At 36.0% G+C, this 18,417-nt stretch overlaps 1 protein-coding gene across 1 annotated transcript in view; it reads right to left on the reverse strand.

Annotated features, from left to right (window-relative positions):
• The window catches only part of CCDC122 (coiled-coil domain containing 122), a 38,607-nt gene extending 22,916 nt beyond the window's left edge, over window positions 1–15,691 (reverse strand). The window contains exons 1-4 of the mRNA XM_003270036.4: window positions 15,492–15,691; window positions 9,963–10,124; window positions 9,326–9,435; window positions 251–649 (exon numbers count right to left, since the gene is read on the reverse strand). Coding sequence (XP_003270084.1) covers window positions 251–649; window positions 9,326–9,435; window positions 9,963–10,008 — 555 coding nt within the window. The 5' untranslated portion in view covers window positions 10,009–10,124; window positions 15,492–15,691. The remainder of the gene's footprint in view (window positions 1–250; window positions 650–9,325; window positions 9,436–9,962; window positions 10,125–15,491) is intronic.
• Between the last annotated feature and the right edge of the window lie 2,726 nt (window positions 15,692–18,417).

Consider the following 18,417-nt stretch of genomic DNA (forward strand, 5'->3'; position numbering starts at 1 on the left):
TTATTTGATCATATATTTTTATAAATCTACAGATTTGTGGATGTTTCCTTTATGCATTTGAGCATCTAGGGTTTTTGATATATAACACGTGTACTTATTCCAAGTTTTTTTCAATTATGAAAATAGTTTCTGAATGTAATAGAACAGCTATGGGCATTTTATTAACTTCACAATAAATTTATCATTTAATGTATGTACTTGCAAAAAAGGAGTAATAGAAAAAACAGTTTTACTAAGTAATTTTGCACACCTGTACTTGTGTTATTCGGTTCCCTCCTGGATTTTGAAGATCTTGCATAAGTTCTTCTTTCATTGTCTTTAATTTTTTAACAAAATCTCGTTTTTCATGGAGTTCAGTCATAAATGACCATTTGCTTTCTACTTCCTCCAAACTATTTTTATGTGCTTTTATTTTTGCATAATATGCATTATATTTTATCATGTGTTCCTCAAAATCCTCTTGGGCTGTTTCTATGTCAAATTTAAGCTTTACATTTTCTGAATGTAAGGATTTGATTTGAGTTTCCAGGCTATCACAATGAAGTTTGGTATTCTCTATGGCAGCATCTTGTTGATAAATTTGTCTTTCTGTTTCTTTAGTTTCTGCAGAGATGGCTGCTATTTGTTTTTCAAGCTCATGAAGTTCATTCTGTAATATATTTTAACATTATCATCATTAATTCAAAATATTAAACATGAGAGGAAAATCAATGTTTTAATCCATAATGAATATAGGAAAAATCACTTATAAGAATATATTTATCAGATATTTAAAAATTAATGAATACAAGGAAACATGCAATAAACCCAATTATTTTATAATTTCAGAAGGATCTCAGTTATATATTTTTTAATGTTCATCTAATTCTAAATATTAAAATCTCATTGTTTTATCTTGACTTTTATATATGTAAGATACTTCATAATAATTTTACTAATTTATTTATAGGCATCAGAAGTATACACTCAGGAAAGACAACATGATAAAAAATGATAAAGCCCTGAGTTAAGAATCAAAAGATCTAGGTTCCAGCACCCTTATTGCTGTTTACTAGTTTGTATGATCATGCATAACAAACTTAATTACCCCATTCAAACTACACTTTCTCCATTTGTAAAACGAGTATAAAGATATTTACTTTGCCTCCCTGGGACATTTTGCATTGCTAACTGCTGCCTTCTTTTTAAAGCCTAGTTTTCACACCACCAGTCTTTTCCGGTTTTCCTTAGAAATTTCTGAGAATTCCTTCTCAATCTCAACATTTCCTTCAAATATAGGTCTTCTGCAGTGTTCAGTCACATAATTTCCTCTTCTCACTCTCTATATATGCTCCTTGGGTAATTTCATCCAAATTTACATCTTCAGCTACATATCTGCTGATGATTCACAGAATATAAGTGGCTGCTGAGTTCTACACCCAGCTGCCAATAGCCACCTCAAATTCACTGTATCCAAAAATTGAATGAATCCTTTCTACAACCTCAGCCTATTACTCCTTGTATCAATTATCTGTTGCCAGAACCACAAAACCTCAGTAGCATACAACAATACATAAGTATATATTGCTGACATGACTAGGAGCAGCTGAGGTTGGCTAGGTAGTTCATAAGCCTGGGAGAAGCAAGAGCTGGCTAGGTGGTTCTGCTGATCTTGGTTGAATCTGCCCAAGTGTCTGGGGATTGGCTGATTGTAAGATCATTTAAATTGGCTTTAACTGGGCTGACAGAGGTGTCTTCGCTTTGCTTTATGTGTATCTTCTCCTCCAATGGGCCAACCCAGGCATGTCTTATGATAATAGTAGATGCAGAAGAGTGAAATTCAGTTATGGAAGAGTTTTTTAAAGCTTTTGTTTGAGTCACGTCTGATAACACCCCAGCTAGTCACATAATCAAACCCAGAATCAAGGGGTGGAAGTGTGTCCATCCATCATGGGAAAGCATTGTAATGTATGGCAAAGGGTATGGATAGACTAAGGGATGAAAAATTGGGACCAAAAATGCAAATTGTCACACTCCTATGTTCCCCAACTTAGTTAATATTACCACCTTAGCTCTTCACTTCTTTTAAATATCTGTCTAACTGTTCCTCAAGTTCTGTAGATCTTCTCACCAAAATAACTCTGTAGGCCATCCTCCATAGTCCTCTTCTTATCTACTATGGTCATTCTTTTTAAGTAAATTTGTAATGTTAGAGGGAATTGTTTTAAAAAATGCAAACTTTCTTGTATCCTTTTCCCGGCAGAGAAAAAGGAGGTAAGTTCACTGAAAAATACAATATGGCAATGAACCTCAATTTTTATCATCAGCTCTGATGTTTCAAATGCTCACTTGACATTTCTATATGTATGTTTACCAGACATCTCAACTATACATATTCAGAAAAAAAGTTTAATTTACACACCAAACATATTCCTCCCCCAGACTTTCTGATTTCAATAAACTGTACCACTTTCCACCTGGATACTCAAAAGCCTAGAAATCATTCTTGATTCCTCCCTTTCCCTTACCCCCACAACCTATTTCTCATCAAATCCTGATGGCTGGGCCTCCAAAATAAAATTCCCAATGCACTTCTGACCAGTCTTTGTAGTGTGACCTAATGTCTAACTCATCTCCCTATTTCCATTCCTCCCCACTCCCCCAACTAGTCTGTGTACATCAGGCAGAAGAATCTTTTCAAAACATAAATCATATCATGTTATTTCCCTGCTCATCATCCTCCAGTGGTTTCCTGTTGCATTAATAAAAAATTTCAAATTCCTGAAAGTGTTTTATAAGCCATATATGCCCTAGTGCCTATCTACTTTGCTATGCTTCTCATCTACTACTCTCCCTTTTTCCAGTCTCCTTTGTGTTGATTAAATATGTATAGTTCCTTCTGACCTAAGGGCATTTTTAATTGTTGTTTGATCTACTTTAAAATTCTGTACCCCTGGCTATTATCTGTTGGATCTTTGTCTTTCACAATTCAGTATTATTATTATGTCTCAGAACAGTCTTCCCTAAATCAAAATAGAAATGAACCAACCACTATTCCACTCCTCCTCTAGTTACTCTCTACACATTACCCCATTGTATTTCCTTTGTAATACATCAATCTCTGAATTATCTTTATTTTGTTAATTTATTGCTTGCTTCCCCTGACTAGAAAGTAAGCTCTGTGGCTACAGGAACCATGTCTGTCTTCATTACCACCATTTTCCCACTGCTTAAAACAGTAACTGGCACAAAGTAGGAGCTCAATAAATAAATAAATTCATTCAATAAATGAGTGAATGACTGATGCACAACCAATGGTCAGGAAAGGGACATATGCCCTGCTGGTTACATCAGGCTATCTATCAACTCTATTGATCAATATAGGAAGTATATTGACCCATACAATTTGGTTATCATCTCTTCTCTTTCTTGGACTAATGTAATTGACTGTTAATTTTTCTTATTGGCTTTAGTTTCTTTTGCCTTTAATCCATTTCTGCCCTTACATGAGAATTACATTATCTTTTTCTTCTCCCCCTCTTCTTTAATCTCCTCTGCCTCTTTTCCTCCCTCTTCCTCTTCATCCTTTTCCCCTTCTTCTCTCTCCTTTTTAAACTTACAGCTTTATTGAGGCAAAATTAATATAAATACATATTCAAACTTTACAAATTGATGAATTTTGACCTTCTTGTGCTCATAAGACCATCACCACAACTAAGATAATAAACGTAGCCATTATTCAAAAAAGTTTCCTCCTGATACTCTGTAAATTCATTCTTCCCTTTCCGTCTCTCCATTCCTAGGAAACCACTGATCTGCCTTCCTTCTCTAAAGATTAGTTTGCTCTTCACTAATTTTATATAAATAGAATCATTTAATACATAATTTTAAGTCTTCTTTCAATAAGCATAATTATTTCAAGATTCATCCATGTTGTTGTATATATCATTCTTCATTTTTATTGCTGAGTAGTATTCCGTTGTATGGATATACCATATTAGTTTATTAGTTCATCTAACTGATGGGCATTTGGGTTGTTTCCAGTTTTCCAGTGGGCATACACATTTGTTTCCCTTGGGTAAATACCTAAAAGATAAATGGCTAGATTATACAGTAGGGATAGGTTTAACTTTTCAAGAAAGTACAAACTGTTTTCCTAAGCAGTTGTGTCATTTTACAGTCCATCTAACAGGTCTGAGAGTTCCAGGCCTTCCATATCTGCATCAATATTTGTTATGGTCAGTCTTTTTAAACTTAGCCATTCTAGTGGGCTGTGTGTGTGTGTGTGTGTGTGCACACGTGTGTGTGTGTGCGCCTGTGTGTGTGTATATTATAGTGGAAATTTAAGTATACTGTTAGATGTGTTTTCAAATATTCTCTCCTAGTCTGTGACAACCTAAATGGCCAAAGGACCCTAGCAAGAATACCTTAGTTTCTTTTCATAACAGTGTATATTGAAGAGCAATTTAAAAATTTTTTGTGGATGAAATACATCAAAATTTTTATGTCATATTAAAGAAATCATTGCCAAGCCCAACATCACTAAGTTTTTCTATGTTTTCTTCTAGATATTTTGTTGTTTTAACTCTTAACATTCAGGCCTTTGATTCATTTTGAATGAATTAATTCATTAATTAATTCATTTTGTGTTAATTTTTGTATATGGTTTGAGGTGAAATTTGAGGTTCAGAATTTTTTTTGCATGAAAATATCCAATTGTTCTTCTACCATTTCATGAAAAGATTATCCTTCTCTACTGAATTGCTTTGGTACATCTTCAAAAATCAATTGATATGTGTGGGGCTATTTCTGGGCACTTTAGTTTGTTCCATGGATCTATATGTCTAGCTATATCATATTATCCTGATTACTATGCCCTGTAATAAATATTAAAATCAGGTAGTGTGGTAACATGGAAAGATATTTGGTCTTTGTTCCCAGTTATTGGTACAGAGCTCCTAAAAGTCTTGTGTATTAGTCCATTCTGTGTTGCTAAAAGAAATTCCTAAGTCTGGGTAATTTATTCAAAAAAGGTTTATTTGGCCCATGATTCTGATGGCTGGAAAGTTCAAGACTGGGCATCTACATCTAGTGAGGGCCTCAGGCTGCTTCTACTCATGGTAGAAGGTGAAGAGGAGCTGGCATTTGCAGCAGTCACATGGTAGGAAAGAAAGCAAGAGAGGGAGCCGGGAGGTGCCAGGCTCTTTTTAACAATCAGCTCTCAGGGGAACTAATAGAATGAGAACTCCCTTGCTCCCAAAGGAGGGCATTAATCTATTCATGATGGGATCTGCCTCCATGATCCAAACACCTCCCACTGAGCCCCATCTCCAACACTAGGGATTAACTTCCAACATGAGGGTTGGAGGAGACAAACATCCAAACCATAGGACCTTGGGATTTCCTAAGTGACAAGGGTGATAGGAGGATCTTTTGTTTGAATGAATTAATTCTTGGTGGGTCCCTACATAGCTTTAGGAGGGGGGCTGGCTGTCAAAAAGACCAAGGCTTGATTAGAAGACTGAAACTTTTAGCCCCATTTCCCCAGTCTTCTGGGAGGAAAGAGGGGCTGGAGATTGAGTTAATAATGTGATGAAACCTCCACAGGAAACCTTAAACTGTGCGGGGTTGAGAGAGCTTCTGCGTTGGTATGAACATATTGAGGTGCTGGAAGAGTGATGTGCCCAGAGAGGGCACAGAAGCTCCTTGCAGGTGCCCTCCCACATACCTATCCCCATGCATCATCTCTTCCATTTGGCTATTCCTGAGTTGCGTCCTTTACAATAAATGGGTAATAGGTGCTTTCCTGAGTTCTGTGAGTCATTCTAAAAATGCTCAAACCTGGTGAGGGGTGCGGGGAAAGTATGGGAGCAGGTTGTGAGAACCTCTGATTTTATAGCCAGTTGGTCAGAAGTATGGGTGGCCTGGGACTTGTGACTGGCACATGAAGCAGGGGCAGTCTTATGGGACTGAGCCCTTTAACTTGTGCTAATTCCAGGTAGATACAGTAGTCCCTCCTTATCCAAGGGGAATATGTTTCAAGACCTCCGTGGACGCCTGAAACCATGGACAGTACTGAACTCTACATACACTATGTTTTTTTTCCTATACATATATACGTATGATAAAGTTTAATATATAAATTAGGCACAATAAGAGAATAACAATAACAACAAAATAATTATAATGATATACTATAATAAAAGTTATGTGAATGTGGTCTCTCTCTCCTATCTTATTGTACTGTACTCAACATGCCCAGCTGTTTTGTATTTTTAGTAGAGACAGGATTTCACCATGTTGGCCAGGCTGGTCTCAAACTCCCGACCTCAAGTTATCCATCTGTCTCGGCCTCCCAAAGTGCTGGGATTACAGACGTGAGCCACCTTGCCCAGCCAGGAATTTATTTTTCCTTCTTTACAACTTCACAGATGGACGATTTGTCCTTACCATAGATCTTAGCAACTTCAGTGTATGATTTTTTTCTTTCCTGTAAGTTGAGAACTTTCACCTTCTCACTTAAAGTAAGTACTTTACAGCTTCTCTTTGGCATATGTGAATTGCCAGCATCACTACACTGATACTTTGGGGCCATTAAGTAAAATAAGGTTTAGTTGAACATAAGCACTGTGATACTGCCACAATCAATCTGATAACTGAGACGACTACTAAGTGACTAATGAATGGGTAGCTCATATGGCATAGATGTGCTGGACAAAAGGACGGCTCACGTCCCAGGCAGGATGGAGCAGGACAGTGCGAGATTTCATCACGCTACTCAGAATGACTTGCAATTTTAAATTTACAAATTGTTTATTTCTGTAATCTTCCATTTAATACTTTCAGAATGCAGCTCACTGTGGGTAACTGAAGCTGCAAAAAGCAAAACTGCAAATAAGGGAAAACTGTTGTAGTATCAGAACTGAAATCATTGGACACCAAGTTGGCATCCAGAGAATCAGAAAATTGGTTGTTAGTGTTAGAAAATGTCCCAAGTAGTATAAGATTTCCAACACTTTTCTTCTTCAAAATTGTTTTGGATATTCTAGGTCCTTTGCATTTCCATATGACTTTTAGAATTAGCCTATGTATTTCTCTCCCGAAAGCCTGATGAAATTTTGACTGGGACTGCGTTTCATGTATAAATAAAATTGAGAGAACTAACATATTAGCAATACCGAGTCTTCTGTTTCATAAAAATGACATACCTCTATATTTAAGTCTTCTTTAATTTTTCTCACCAATGTTTTACAGTGTTCAGCATACTGTTCTTGTTGTTCTTGTAAACCTTTTGTCAAATTTGCCCCTAAGTATTGAATAGTTTTGATGGCATTGTAAGTAGAATTGCTTTTGAAGTTTTAATTTCTGATTTTTCTCTTGCCAATGTGCAGAAATATAACATATTTTTGTATATTAATCTTGTGCTCTGCAATCTTCCTAAACTCACTTATTAGTTCTAATAGCTTTTTATAGCTTCCTTGGGATTTTCTTTAAAAAAAAAAAAAATGACAGATTATTTCTTTCTTTCTAATCTGGATGATTTTTATTTCTTTTTCTTGCATAGCTGTACTGGCCTGAACTACCAGTACCATCTTGAATAGAAGTAAGAGGAGACACCTTTTTCTTGTTCCTGATCTTAGGAGAAAAACATTCATTATTTCACCATTAAGTATGTGGCTGGTTCTAGAATTTATGTAGATGTTCTTCCTTAGACTAAGGAAGTTCCCTTTTATTTCCAATTAATTAGCTGAGAGTTTTTTTTATCATGAATGGATATTGGATTATAATAAGTGCTTTTTATGTATCTAAAATTCTTTCTAAAATATAAATTTAATATTTGCTTCTTGCTTAAAATCTGTCAAATGCTTCTCATCAACTTTAGAATAAAGTTGAAGTTTCTTATTGTGGTATATATCTTCCATGATTTTTCAAAACATACTGTAATTTACATTACCATCAAACTATTTATGGTTCTAGGAATGTACCAATGCTATTTCAGGCCTCTGCAAATGTCCTCTATGAATATCCTCAGGTTCTTTTTATTTTGAATATTATCTTCCTTACTCCCTAACCTTTAAACCTGTCCTAGACATCTAATCATTCAGATAACTCCAGCTGCCATTTAAAACTCAACTGAAACATCATTTCTTTTGTGATCACTCTTTCTCTAGTGTTAAATCTGTGTTGTGTTCATGCCTCTATCATTGACACTACTACTCTACATGTAATTATTTGTTTACTTCTTTCTTTTCCCAATAGATGGTAAGTAGCATAGGAGTGAGGACAATGTTCAGCAAAATGCTTAACACAAAGTAGGCTCTCAATATAAATGGAATAAAGTCTATGAAACTCTTTGAAGACTGAAAAGTTTCACAAAAAATTTCTTTACAAAACTATGACATTATTTTTTGAATTATATTCTACTATAGAGATGTATTCTTTTCTAGAAGTGACTAACATAATACAAATATTTATAAGAAATCCATATCACCATGATAATACAATTATTGTCATCATATATCTACTGATGCACTTAAAGCCAATGATACTTAAAGCCAATGTCAAATAGGGCCCTAACAGTACTATGTCCATCTGGTCCCCACCAAACACGTTAACTCATTAACTCATTTAATCCTCATGAAAAGCTTATGGGCATGTCCTATTGTTATCTCTGTTTTACCACTAAGGAAACAGGAGCACAACAAATTCAATCGCGGAACAGGAAGTAGTAAATTTGGCCTTTTGAACTAGGCAGTTCAGCTCCTGAGCCTACTCTTCTCATTTCTATGATATATTTAATAACAATCGTTACAGAGCACAAGGTACTGTTTTCATTTTCATTTCTTTAGTCATATTCACATAGTATAGTTATATCTAATTATGTTGCATGTGAAGACCAAGTATGGCTCCCATATTCCCTGCAGTAGGATTATAAATATATTTAAAAAGAAAAGGAACACAGAGGGAGGCTACTTGAAATGTTCACTGACAACAAGTAACTCACAATCCATAGCTTTACAAACACTGGCTTACAACTTAACATTCCTTCAATTCAGCATTTTAGGAAACACTATCAAATAAGGGAATGTAAAATAATTCTATCTAACATGTTAGGTTTTATATGCTTATCCTACAGTTGCAATGACATTGTTGAATCTTTATATGTTGAGAGTGTGAAATTTTCCATCAAACTGGAACAGCCATGTAAACCTTACTTAGGGAGAACAGAATAATTGACAAGAATAACTTTAAAAGTGACTCCCAATAATAAGTATTTTTAATAACCTCCTGGTCATTTACTTTTGAAGAAAGTAAAGACATTTAAAAGACTATATAAAGAAATTACCTTCAAATTGAACAGAACCTTTTTGTTTTTTTCTATCTCTGATGCTTGTGATTGTTGTTGCTTTGCAACTTTCTCTACAGCATCAGCTAATGAACTTGTGTCTTCATTATCTACAATTAGACAAAAGAATAAAGTATATAATAAAAATTAAAATACAGCCATTTTAAGAAAGTTATGTTTCTTTACTCAAAATCATGAAATATTTGATGCTTTTTCCTCCTAAACTAAATTTAGAATTAGTAATTTTCCCTTGCTGATATAAACAAAACCAAAAGTAAAGGCAACAATACTAGGCAATTCAAAGTTGCCTACTGCAATGTTATACCTGTTCCTTTATGTAACAGTATAAATATTTTGATTGTCCTAATTTTTTTATCCAGATCACTTGCACATATACTATAATTATAGTGCTACCATAACAACTCTATAGCAATTAGAGTTGATGCATTTTCATTATAGGTCTGTATTTTCAGGTTGGTATGCCTTTTCTAAACACTGTATATGTTTGTCCCAGCTAAATGTAACTGCTTCCATCTATTCTAATTTGCTACTAATTTTAACATAATTATCCTGCCAGACTACTTTTTTTGTTGTTGCTGATCTTTTAATTATTTATTTCTTAAGATTGTTTCATTACCTTCTTTAGGAAATCCTTGACTCTTCCTTTCTTTGTTGTCTGACATTTTCTGTGTCTGTAATCTCCTCTTTTCCCCTTTTTGATTTACCTTCTTTACTCCTACTCAATAATCTATATTGATAATCTTTCAATTTTGTTTTTTCCTGTTGTATATTGGTGATCCTGAAAGGTAAATTAATTGTCAAACATGTCACAGGGATGTCAATGACATTTTATCATTAGTGCCAAGAATTAGAATACAATGGTTAAGTGATTTTAGAATGAAAGTAGAACCGTATTTGAATTTTGCTTCTCCTGCTTTTCCGCTGTTGTGACCTTGAGTAAGTTTCTTAACTTCTTTGATCCTCAGCCCCTCATCTTTAAAACTTCATAAGGCTGTTCTAATAATTAAAGTAATATATGTAGCATGCTTAGAACAGTACCCGATATACACTGCATAATTATTTTGGGTTAGTATTAATAGTATGTAACTCCAGTACTATGATGAAATAGATTCTGAGACTATAACCAGAATCTGTGAGAAACGATATCAATAATGATTAACAATTTCTGCTATGGGTGTGGAATCCAGGAAATATAGCACTCCTGTCCAGTGCTACTCTGGACAGGGTAAGCCCTAAGCAAATTTTGATCTACTCTTTATTTAGGAGTAACGATAGGAGGAATAAGTATTTTTCTCCTTAAATCACTAAATATCTTTTCTGAAGATCAATTAACTACAAAGCATTCATGTACTAGTTACATGTGTTTAAAAAAATTTAAAGGATTGAAACCTGATATATATGCAACAAAAAAGAAAAGCAAAGTTAAATCGTTTCCTGTGTAGAGATCAAATCTATCTAGAAATATACAACTAAGCTAAAGAAATCCTGAGAGCTTACCTAGCAGATTATCATAACCATTCCTTGAAATTTATAATTCTTTCCTGTCTCTTCATGTCACTTCATTCAAATCTCACTTCCAACTTACTCCTTCATGAAGTCTTCCCTGATGCTGAGCCATTCACTCCGTTCATGTTACATCCTTTCTGCTCAACACACAGAACTGTCCCAGATTAGTGCTAATGAATCCAAATCTGATTTTCTCTCTAGCTCTTTCATTTGGGTTTCACGGTCACAGACTTCATCCTTAAATATATCTACCTTGAAAAATGCATGCCCTCTGCATTTATACTTTCAGTATATACTGTCAGTTCTCTCAATTAATTACAATGGTAAATACTTATACTTACTTTGTGCTAGTCACTGTTGTTCCAAGTGCTTTAGATTAAAAAAATTATATAGTGTTTATTCTGTGCCAGATGGTATTCTAAGAACTTTAGAAATAGTAACTCATTTAATCCTATAAGGTAGATATTATTACAATTTTCATTTTACAAAAAAGAAGTACAGGGAGGTACACAAATGGATATAAGAATTTACCCAAAGAGAGCCATTCAATGTAAGATATGTGATTTGAATTCAAGTATTTTGGCTCCAAAGTTCATGCTCTTAATGCTAGACTATGATAGACTACCAAGATTATGATTTTTTATGGGAAGAATTATGTCTTCCATATATCACTCCAGAATCAAACTAGAGTCATCCCACAGTATATGCAGGGGATTAGTTCCAAGTCACCCCCTTCCCCACTTCATATCAAAATCTGTGCATATTCAAGTCCCAAAGTCAGTGCTTCGGAGCTCACTTACACGAAAACGTCGCCCTCCTTACATGTGGGTTTCAAGTCCCGCGTATACTGTATATTTGATACTAGTTTGGTTGAAAATGCCCACGGATAAGTGGACCTGCACAGTTCAAACCCGTGTTGTTCAAGGGTCCACTATATTTTGTATTCCTATGATGCTAAAATGTCACTTTAATCAACTTACTCTTTCTATTCCCACTACTATCATCTACATTTCTTCTTCGAGAAACTATTCTGGTAAGGGGCATTTATAGAGCTGCTGCGCTCCAACAGACCTCCAGTGGCCTAATGACACAATCTGCATGCCTGAAGAGGTAATCCAATGAGTTCTTCATGCTCTTACTTAGCAGTAAATTCCTTTCTTTCCTGGTGAGTAACTTACTTTCCTGGTGAGTCCCCATTTCTCTCTCCTCCAAATTACAGTGCAATTTCCATAAGCTGCCTAAAATATTGTGGGCATAATTCCCATTAAATTCTACATCCCTATTAACTTCAGTCTTCAGAAGAAACCAGGTCATTCTTCATCATGAGAACCCATCCTTATTCAGCTTGGTAAGTCCCTCAGTGTGATGCTGCATTACCCACTCCCCAACCCTTTTCTATCCTTCCACTTTGACTTCTGAAATTCATGTGCCATCTTCAGCAAAGTCCTTTCTATTGTCAACCTTTTCAGTGAACTTCCCTTTTACCTTTTGGCTTGAACTGAAGTCCAATGATACAGCTTCCTCATCCTCAAGCCACTAAGTCTGGAGATGAAACATTTTTTTCTGTTCTCCACTCCACTGCCACCATATTTCCTTTTCTTCTCTCTAAAACCCTCTCTGGTTTCTTTGAAATTCAATAGACTATATAGGCTTTATCTTTCCTTGTTGTTATTAGCTGTCTTCCAGGTCTTGGAAGGCTCATTCCTAGATTATAGCATCTGACTTACTGTTCCTCTATCACTACTCTCTCGTATTTCTTTGGAAACTTCAATATCCACAAAAATAGTATATTTAAATCCCTGAACGCTCAGTTGTTTGATGTCTTCTTTCATCTATTCTCCCCAGCAATCCATAAGGTATAACTCTACCTTATCCATAATCTCAGATGCAAACTACTGTTTATTTTTCTAGCTCATCCCATCTAGTATTTTGACAGTATGTGCTGTTTAACCCCACAAGACTTCCAGTCCATCGACTCTTGTATCTTTACACATTCCCTCAGCCCTTCATGTATTCTTCCCTTCGTACTTGGCTTAGATTCCTTTGCATTCACCCTCATTTCCCCTACAGCTCACTCCCTGTCCTAATTCCCTGGAAGAATCTCAACCAGCTGCTTTGCTTGTACTCAAATAGCTGAATATGCTTAAAGAAAGACATACAACTATGCTGTTGACTTACTTTAAATTCAAGACCATTTATGTCAAGTGGGCCCTCGATCCTAGGCTCTTAAGATGCACCAAGTTATGTAGATGATTGTTTCACTCTTTATCCTCTGTCTTCAAACCTCCCACACCTCTTTTCCCTTCCTTTGAGTTGACAATTTACCTTCTAATTTAACTGAGATAGAAGAAAAAAATCAGAGAAGATGGTAAATTACCCATCTACCAGATTTTGTACCTGCACCTGTATACCAGCATACTGTTTTCTTGCAATAAATAAAGTGTTCTTGCTCCTATCCAAGGCCAATCCTCTACTTTTGTACTCCTTTCTCACAGACATTACTTCTTTGAATGGTCCCTCAACAGAATTTCCCCACTTACTTTGTCAAACACAGTATTCTGAACAGCCCATCATAAATCAACAACCACTACCACCACCAACCTTGCTTGACACCATAACCTCCTTCAGTATTGACCCATTTCTTTGCTCCCCTTTAAAGCCAAGATCCTTGCTCTCCACTTCCTCTCCTCTTTCTTCTTGAACCCACTAGAACCAGTCATTTATCATTGTACTTTTAAAACTTTTATCACAGTATCTATGAGCTCCACATTGCCACATTCAATGAACAAGTTCCGTCTTCATTTTACTTGACCTATTGGCATCATTTAACATATTTGATAATTACTGCCTTCTTGAAATACCATACTTCTTGGTTTCCTTTGTTGGTCCCTTCTCATCTTTTTCACTTATGTTACACCTCCTAGTGCTCGGTCCTCAGGCTTCCTTCTTTTCTCATACTTATTCTACATGTGATGCCATCTAGTTCTATGGCTTTAAAATCCACCTATAGGCTGACAATTCCCAAATTATATCTCTAACCTGAACATCCCTTTTGAGCTGTAGACTCATACTCATTGCCTACCTGATATCTCCATTTGGATTTTTAATAGGCATTTCAACTCAATATATCACAAACTGAACTTTTGATTCCTCTGTCCACTCTATTACCACCATTAAACCTGCACCTTCATAGTCTTCTCTATCTCAGTAAATTATAAGTTCATTTTTCTTGTTGTTCAGGCCAAAAACCCTGAATTCATTAGCAGGGAGGTCTCTACAAGCTTATATAGCCCAAGGCAATTCAACTAGACTTGCCCAAGGCAATAATAAAGGAGATCTTATTGTTGATGTTTCATAGGCCCTTTGAGAAATCCTTAACACTCCAAGGCTGCTGCCCCGATTGACCTACCCAAAGGATGAGCCAGAACCTTCATTCTTTTTCCATTACAAGCTGCATGCAGTTCTTTTGGCAAACCCCATTGGCTCTACCTTTACATTATACTGGAATCCAATCACTCCTTACCAATTCCAAATACTATCTTAGTAGAGAAGCCTTCCCTGATAACTCTCTTTCACCCTTGCCCTGCCTCATTTTTCTTGACAGCATCTATCACCACTGACATCTCATACACTTCTTTTCCGTATCCTTCTACTAATGTAGGCTCCATGATGGCAGACGTCTAGAAGTGCCTGGCATATAACACGTGTCTAATTATAGTCTATCTCCACTCCAGTTTGCCCTTTTCTAACAGAATAATGCTCCAAAAGCACTATTCTGATCATGTCAACATCACAGCCAATCTTTCAATTCCATTTAGATGGCATTTTCTTTAGGAGGTCTTTCTTGATCTTTCTGGGAAGACATGGTCTTTCTCTTTTTAGAAGAATTGTTTCAGTATTTCTATTATACCATTTTAGATAAAGATATAGGTCTAGAGTAAGACAGAGCTAGTTTTAAATCTAGATTGCACTACTTATTAGCTTATTAGGAAAATTATTTCCAACCTGGGCCACAGATTCCTTACTCATAAAATGGGAACAATATTAGTGCCTGCTTCATTAGGGTTATTGTGAAGACTAAATGAAATAATGCATGTAAAGCATTTAGCAAATTCCTGTCACACAATGAATACTCAACAGATTTATATTTTTATTATTTTCATTATTTTATAGTATCTTTCCCCATTAGATTGTAAGCACCAGGAAGGCAAATACAGTGTTTTATTCATTTTTGTATTCTTTAAAGTATTTGATAAAGTAACCTAAAGAATAAAGAAAACTGGATTTATACAATAAAAATAAAGTAACTAGTACTTCTTGATCTCTATTTCTATAGCAACATAAATTGAAGAACTCTTGGATAATATTTACTTAAACCAACTATTCATAAAATTCATGCTGTAAAATTGGAAAAGTTTTAGTTTTTTTTTTCCCCAGACTTCTGTTGTGCAATGAAAAGAAAAATGAAAACAAACTACTGCCATCTACCGATAATTCATTAGAATTGCATAAATTAAGGAAACAGGCTTTAGAGACAACTCTTTTCAAACACGTTTTTAAGAGAAGTTAGAACATCATCAGAGTCATCCAAAAAGAATTAATTGAATAATTAAAAATAAACTGTATGCCTATTATATACCAGTACTGCTGAATCTGCTGACACTAGGGATTACTTCCTTTTCTGGCCAGGCAATGAGATTAGAGTTCCAGGGCACTGAAAAAGAAAGAAACCAGAGGGTTTGTACTGTTCCTTACCTCCATGACCAAGATAATATAGACAATATTCATACATTATCCACACTGCTTCTAGGTTTCTACCAAAGGAGGGGCTTTGCTAAATGTATAGACAGTACTGGACTACCAAAACATCTCTTGTTTTGAAGTGTAGACATTAAGGGGTTGGTCTGCAGCTCAAATCCAAGCTTTAAAGAATGTCCAGGCAACTGTTTTGAAAAGATTTCTACCTCTGGGACAGAAGTTATATAGACCATTTGTAAAATCCAGTTACAACCTACCTGCTTGTCTCATTCAGAGAGGCAAGGGGCAAGGTCTTTTTTTTCCTCCCCCTCTAAACAAGTAAACATGATTTCCAAACCAAGAGGATCTTTATAGTGGGTTAAATGGTGCCCTCCCGCACATCCAAAGATATATCCATGTCCTAACTCCCAGAACCTGTAAATGTGACCTTATTTTGAAAAACGAGTTTTGCAGATTTAACTGGGTTAACGATCTTGAGATGAGATCATCCTGGATTTAGGGTAGGTGACTGAATATGCAAATGGACAATGACCAGACCATATGTAAAAACAGAACTCTGACCCACAACCGGCAGCAAGCAACCCAGGAGACTAACCCATTATCTACAGTAACCAGTCCAGGAAGTCTATAAATTAGACTTGTAGAAAGTCATATCATTATCTCTAATAACAATCCTAGGAGACAAACTATAACAATTGTCCCAAATGGCCAGTACTGGATTAATAACTGGCATCTTCCCTAACTTTTGTCCCCATTTCCAAGTTGAGACTAACAAGAAGAAGCCATAGAATGCTCCACTTCTAGTTAGCCTGCCTGCAGCTTCCTCATGCTGAGAGCCTCTAATCAGGGCATGCCCACTCCTCTGCCTGCCTTCGACTCTGCTAAAATGCAGGAGATCGTGGCTCCCTCCCTTACAAGGCCTGAATAAATAGCCTTTGCTTGTTCTCATTTGATTGATCTTCATTTATTTCTACACAAGAATCCTTATAAGAGAAATGTAGAGGGCTACTTGAGACTCAGACCCACACGGAATAAGACCATTTGACGATGGAGGCATGGAGCTCCAAGTCACTTAGCCCCTAGGCAAAGAACACCTGAAGTCACCAGACAACAGAAGAGGTAGGTGAACCACCAAAAGGTGCAAGGTGCTGTCAGCACCTCAGTTTCATAATCTGGCCTCCATAACTGTGAGAGAACAAGTTTTTGTTGTTTTTAGTCATCCAGTCAGTGCCAATTTGTTATGGTAGCCCTAGGAAACTAACAGAAGCTTTTAGCAAGGAAATTTGCATCTGCTACATGGCCTTTTCTGGAAAGATCCATAAACCTTAGTGTAAAAGGCTTAAAAACAACTGTTTTGTTTTTTAAAATTATACTTGTTCTCATGAGAAGATTTACATAGCATTATAAAAATGTCTGGTGAGTTCTTCAGTAGTTTCCCTTAATAGCCAGGCACTATCTCTGTCCTCAAAACACTCTAGGCAGAAAGACACACAGTCAGTTAAAATGGAGAGGCACAGTAGCTTATGTCTTAGCCTATCTACACATAACCTCCAACCAGTTAACTCACTCTATTACCTTTGTAAGTCATAAGTGACTAATTCCCATATCATGCTAGGAAACTATTACCTAGTAAATCTGCCTATTTCTGCTCCTATCAATTGACTAGTTCAATCTTATGACTTACTTGTGTTTGTTTGCAAACCTGTTTTTGCCAGTTGTGCTTGATATTGTGCTTTTGTAACTTAATATTGTATAAACCAATGAAATAGTGTGGAAATTGTTATTTCTTTAAAAATCTATGTTTAATATTTTGGAAAGACCCAACAAAAGTATATGAGATTAACTGTAAAAGATTATAAAGTATAGCGGTGGCTCATGCCTGTAATCCCAGCACTTTGGGAGGCTGAGGCACGCAGATCATGAGGTCAGGAGTTTGAGACCATCCTGGCCAACATGGTGAAACCCCATCTCTACTAAAAATACAAACATTAGCCGGGCGTGGTGGTGCACGCCTGTAATCCTAGCTACTCGGGAGGCTAAGGCAGGAGGATTGCTTGAACCCTGTGGAGGTTGCAGTGAGCCGAGATCGCACCACTGTACTACAGCCTGGCTACAGAGCGAGACTCCATCTCAAAAAAGAAAAAAAATTATAAAGTATAAATCTGCCCTCAGATTGCTTCACAGGTGCCTTTATTTTCCCCTTAAAAGTACAAAATCTTGGGAAATCTTAGCTGATGGTTTACGGGTACGGTTTATGCAAGAGATAGTATGCAGAATTCCAATCAGTAGACTACATGCAAAGAAAAGGTCTTGGACCTTCTCAATAGATTGGCAAATGAACACACAGTTGTTTTAGGTTAGAATACAGTTTAAGGTATTTGTTATACTTTTTCATGATTCTGTGGTTTAACTGACCTTTTTTCTTTTAAAAAAGCCTTTTTTAGATATAATTTACATACCACAAAGTTCATCCTTATAAAGTGTACAATTCAATATTTAACCATTTTTTCCACTTATTGCTTGGCTAGGGGCCCAAACTACATCTATGAGAGGGCTTCTTATATATGAACAAAATGTAAAGAAGCTATTAATTTTGCTTGATGAGGGATGGGGATTCAGGGAAGATGATGTTTGAACCTGAAGAGCCTTGAACAAAAAGTAGCAGTTAGGCATATAAAAAGGAGGGTATTTTGCTAAGTAGAGGAATTGCAAATGTAAAGAATGAAATCATGTGGCCTCCAAAGAACAGCTTTTAGTTGAGTGGCTTGGGAATAGGGTGTTTTTATTTTTTCAAACTTAATTATGCA

This window comes from Nomascus leucogenys, chromosome 5 (assembly GCF_006542625.1).
Source record: "Nomascus leucogenys isolate Asia chromosome 5, Asia_NLE_v1, whole genome shotgun sequence".
Taxonomy (NCBI): Eukaryota; Metazoa; Chordata; class Mammalia; order Primates; family Hylobatidae; genus Nomascus; species Nomascus leucogenys.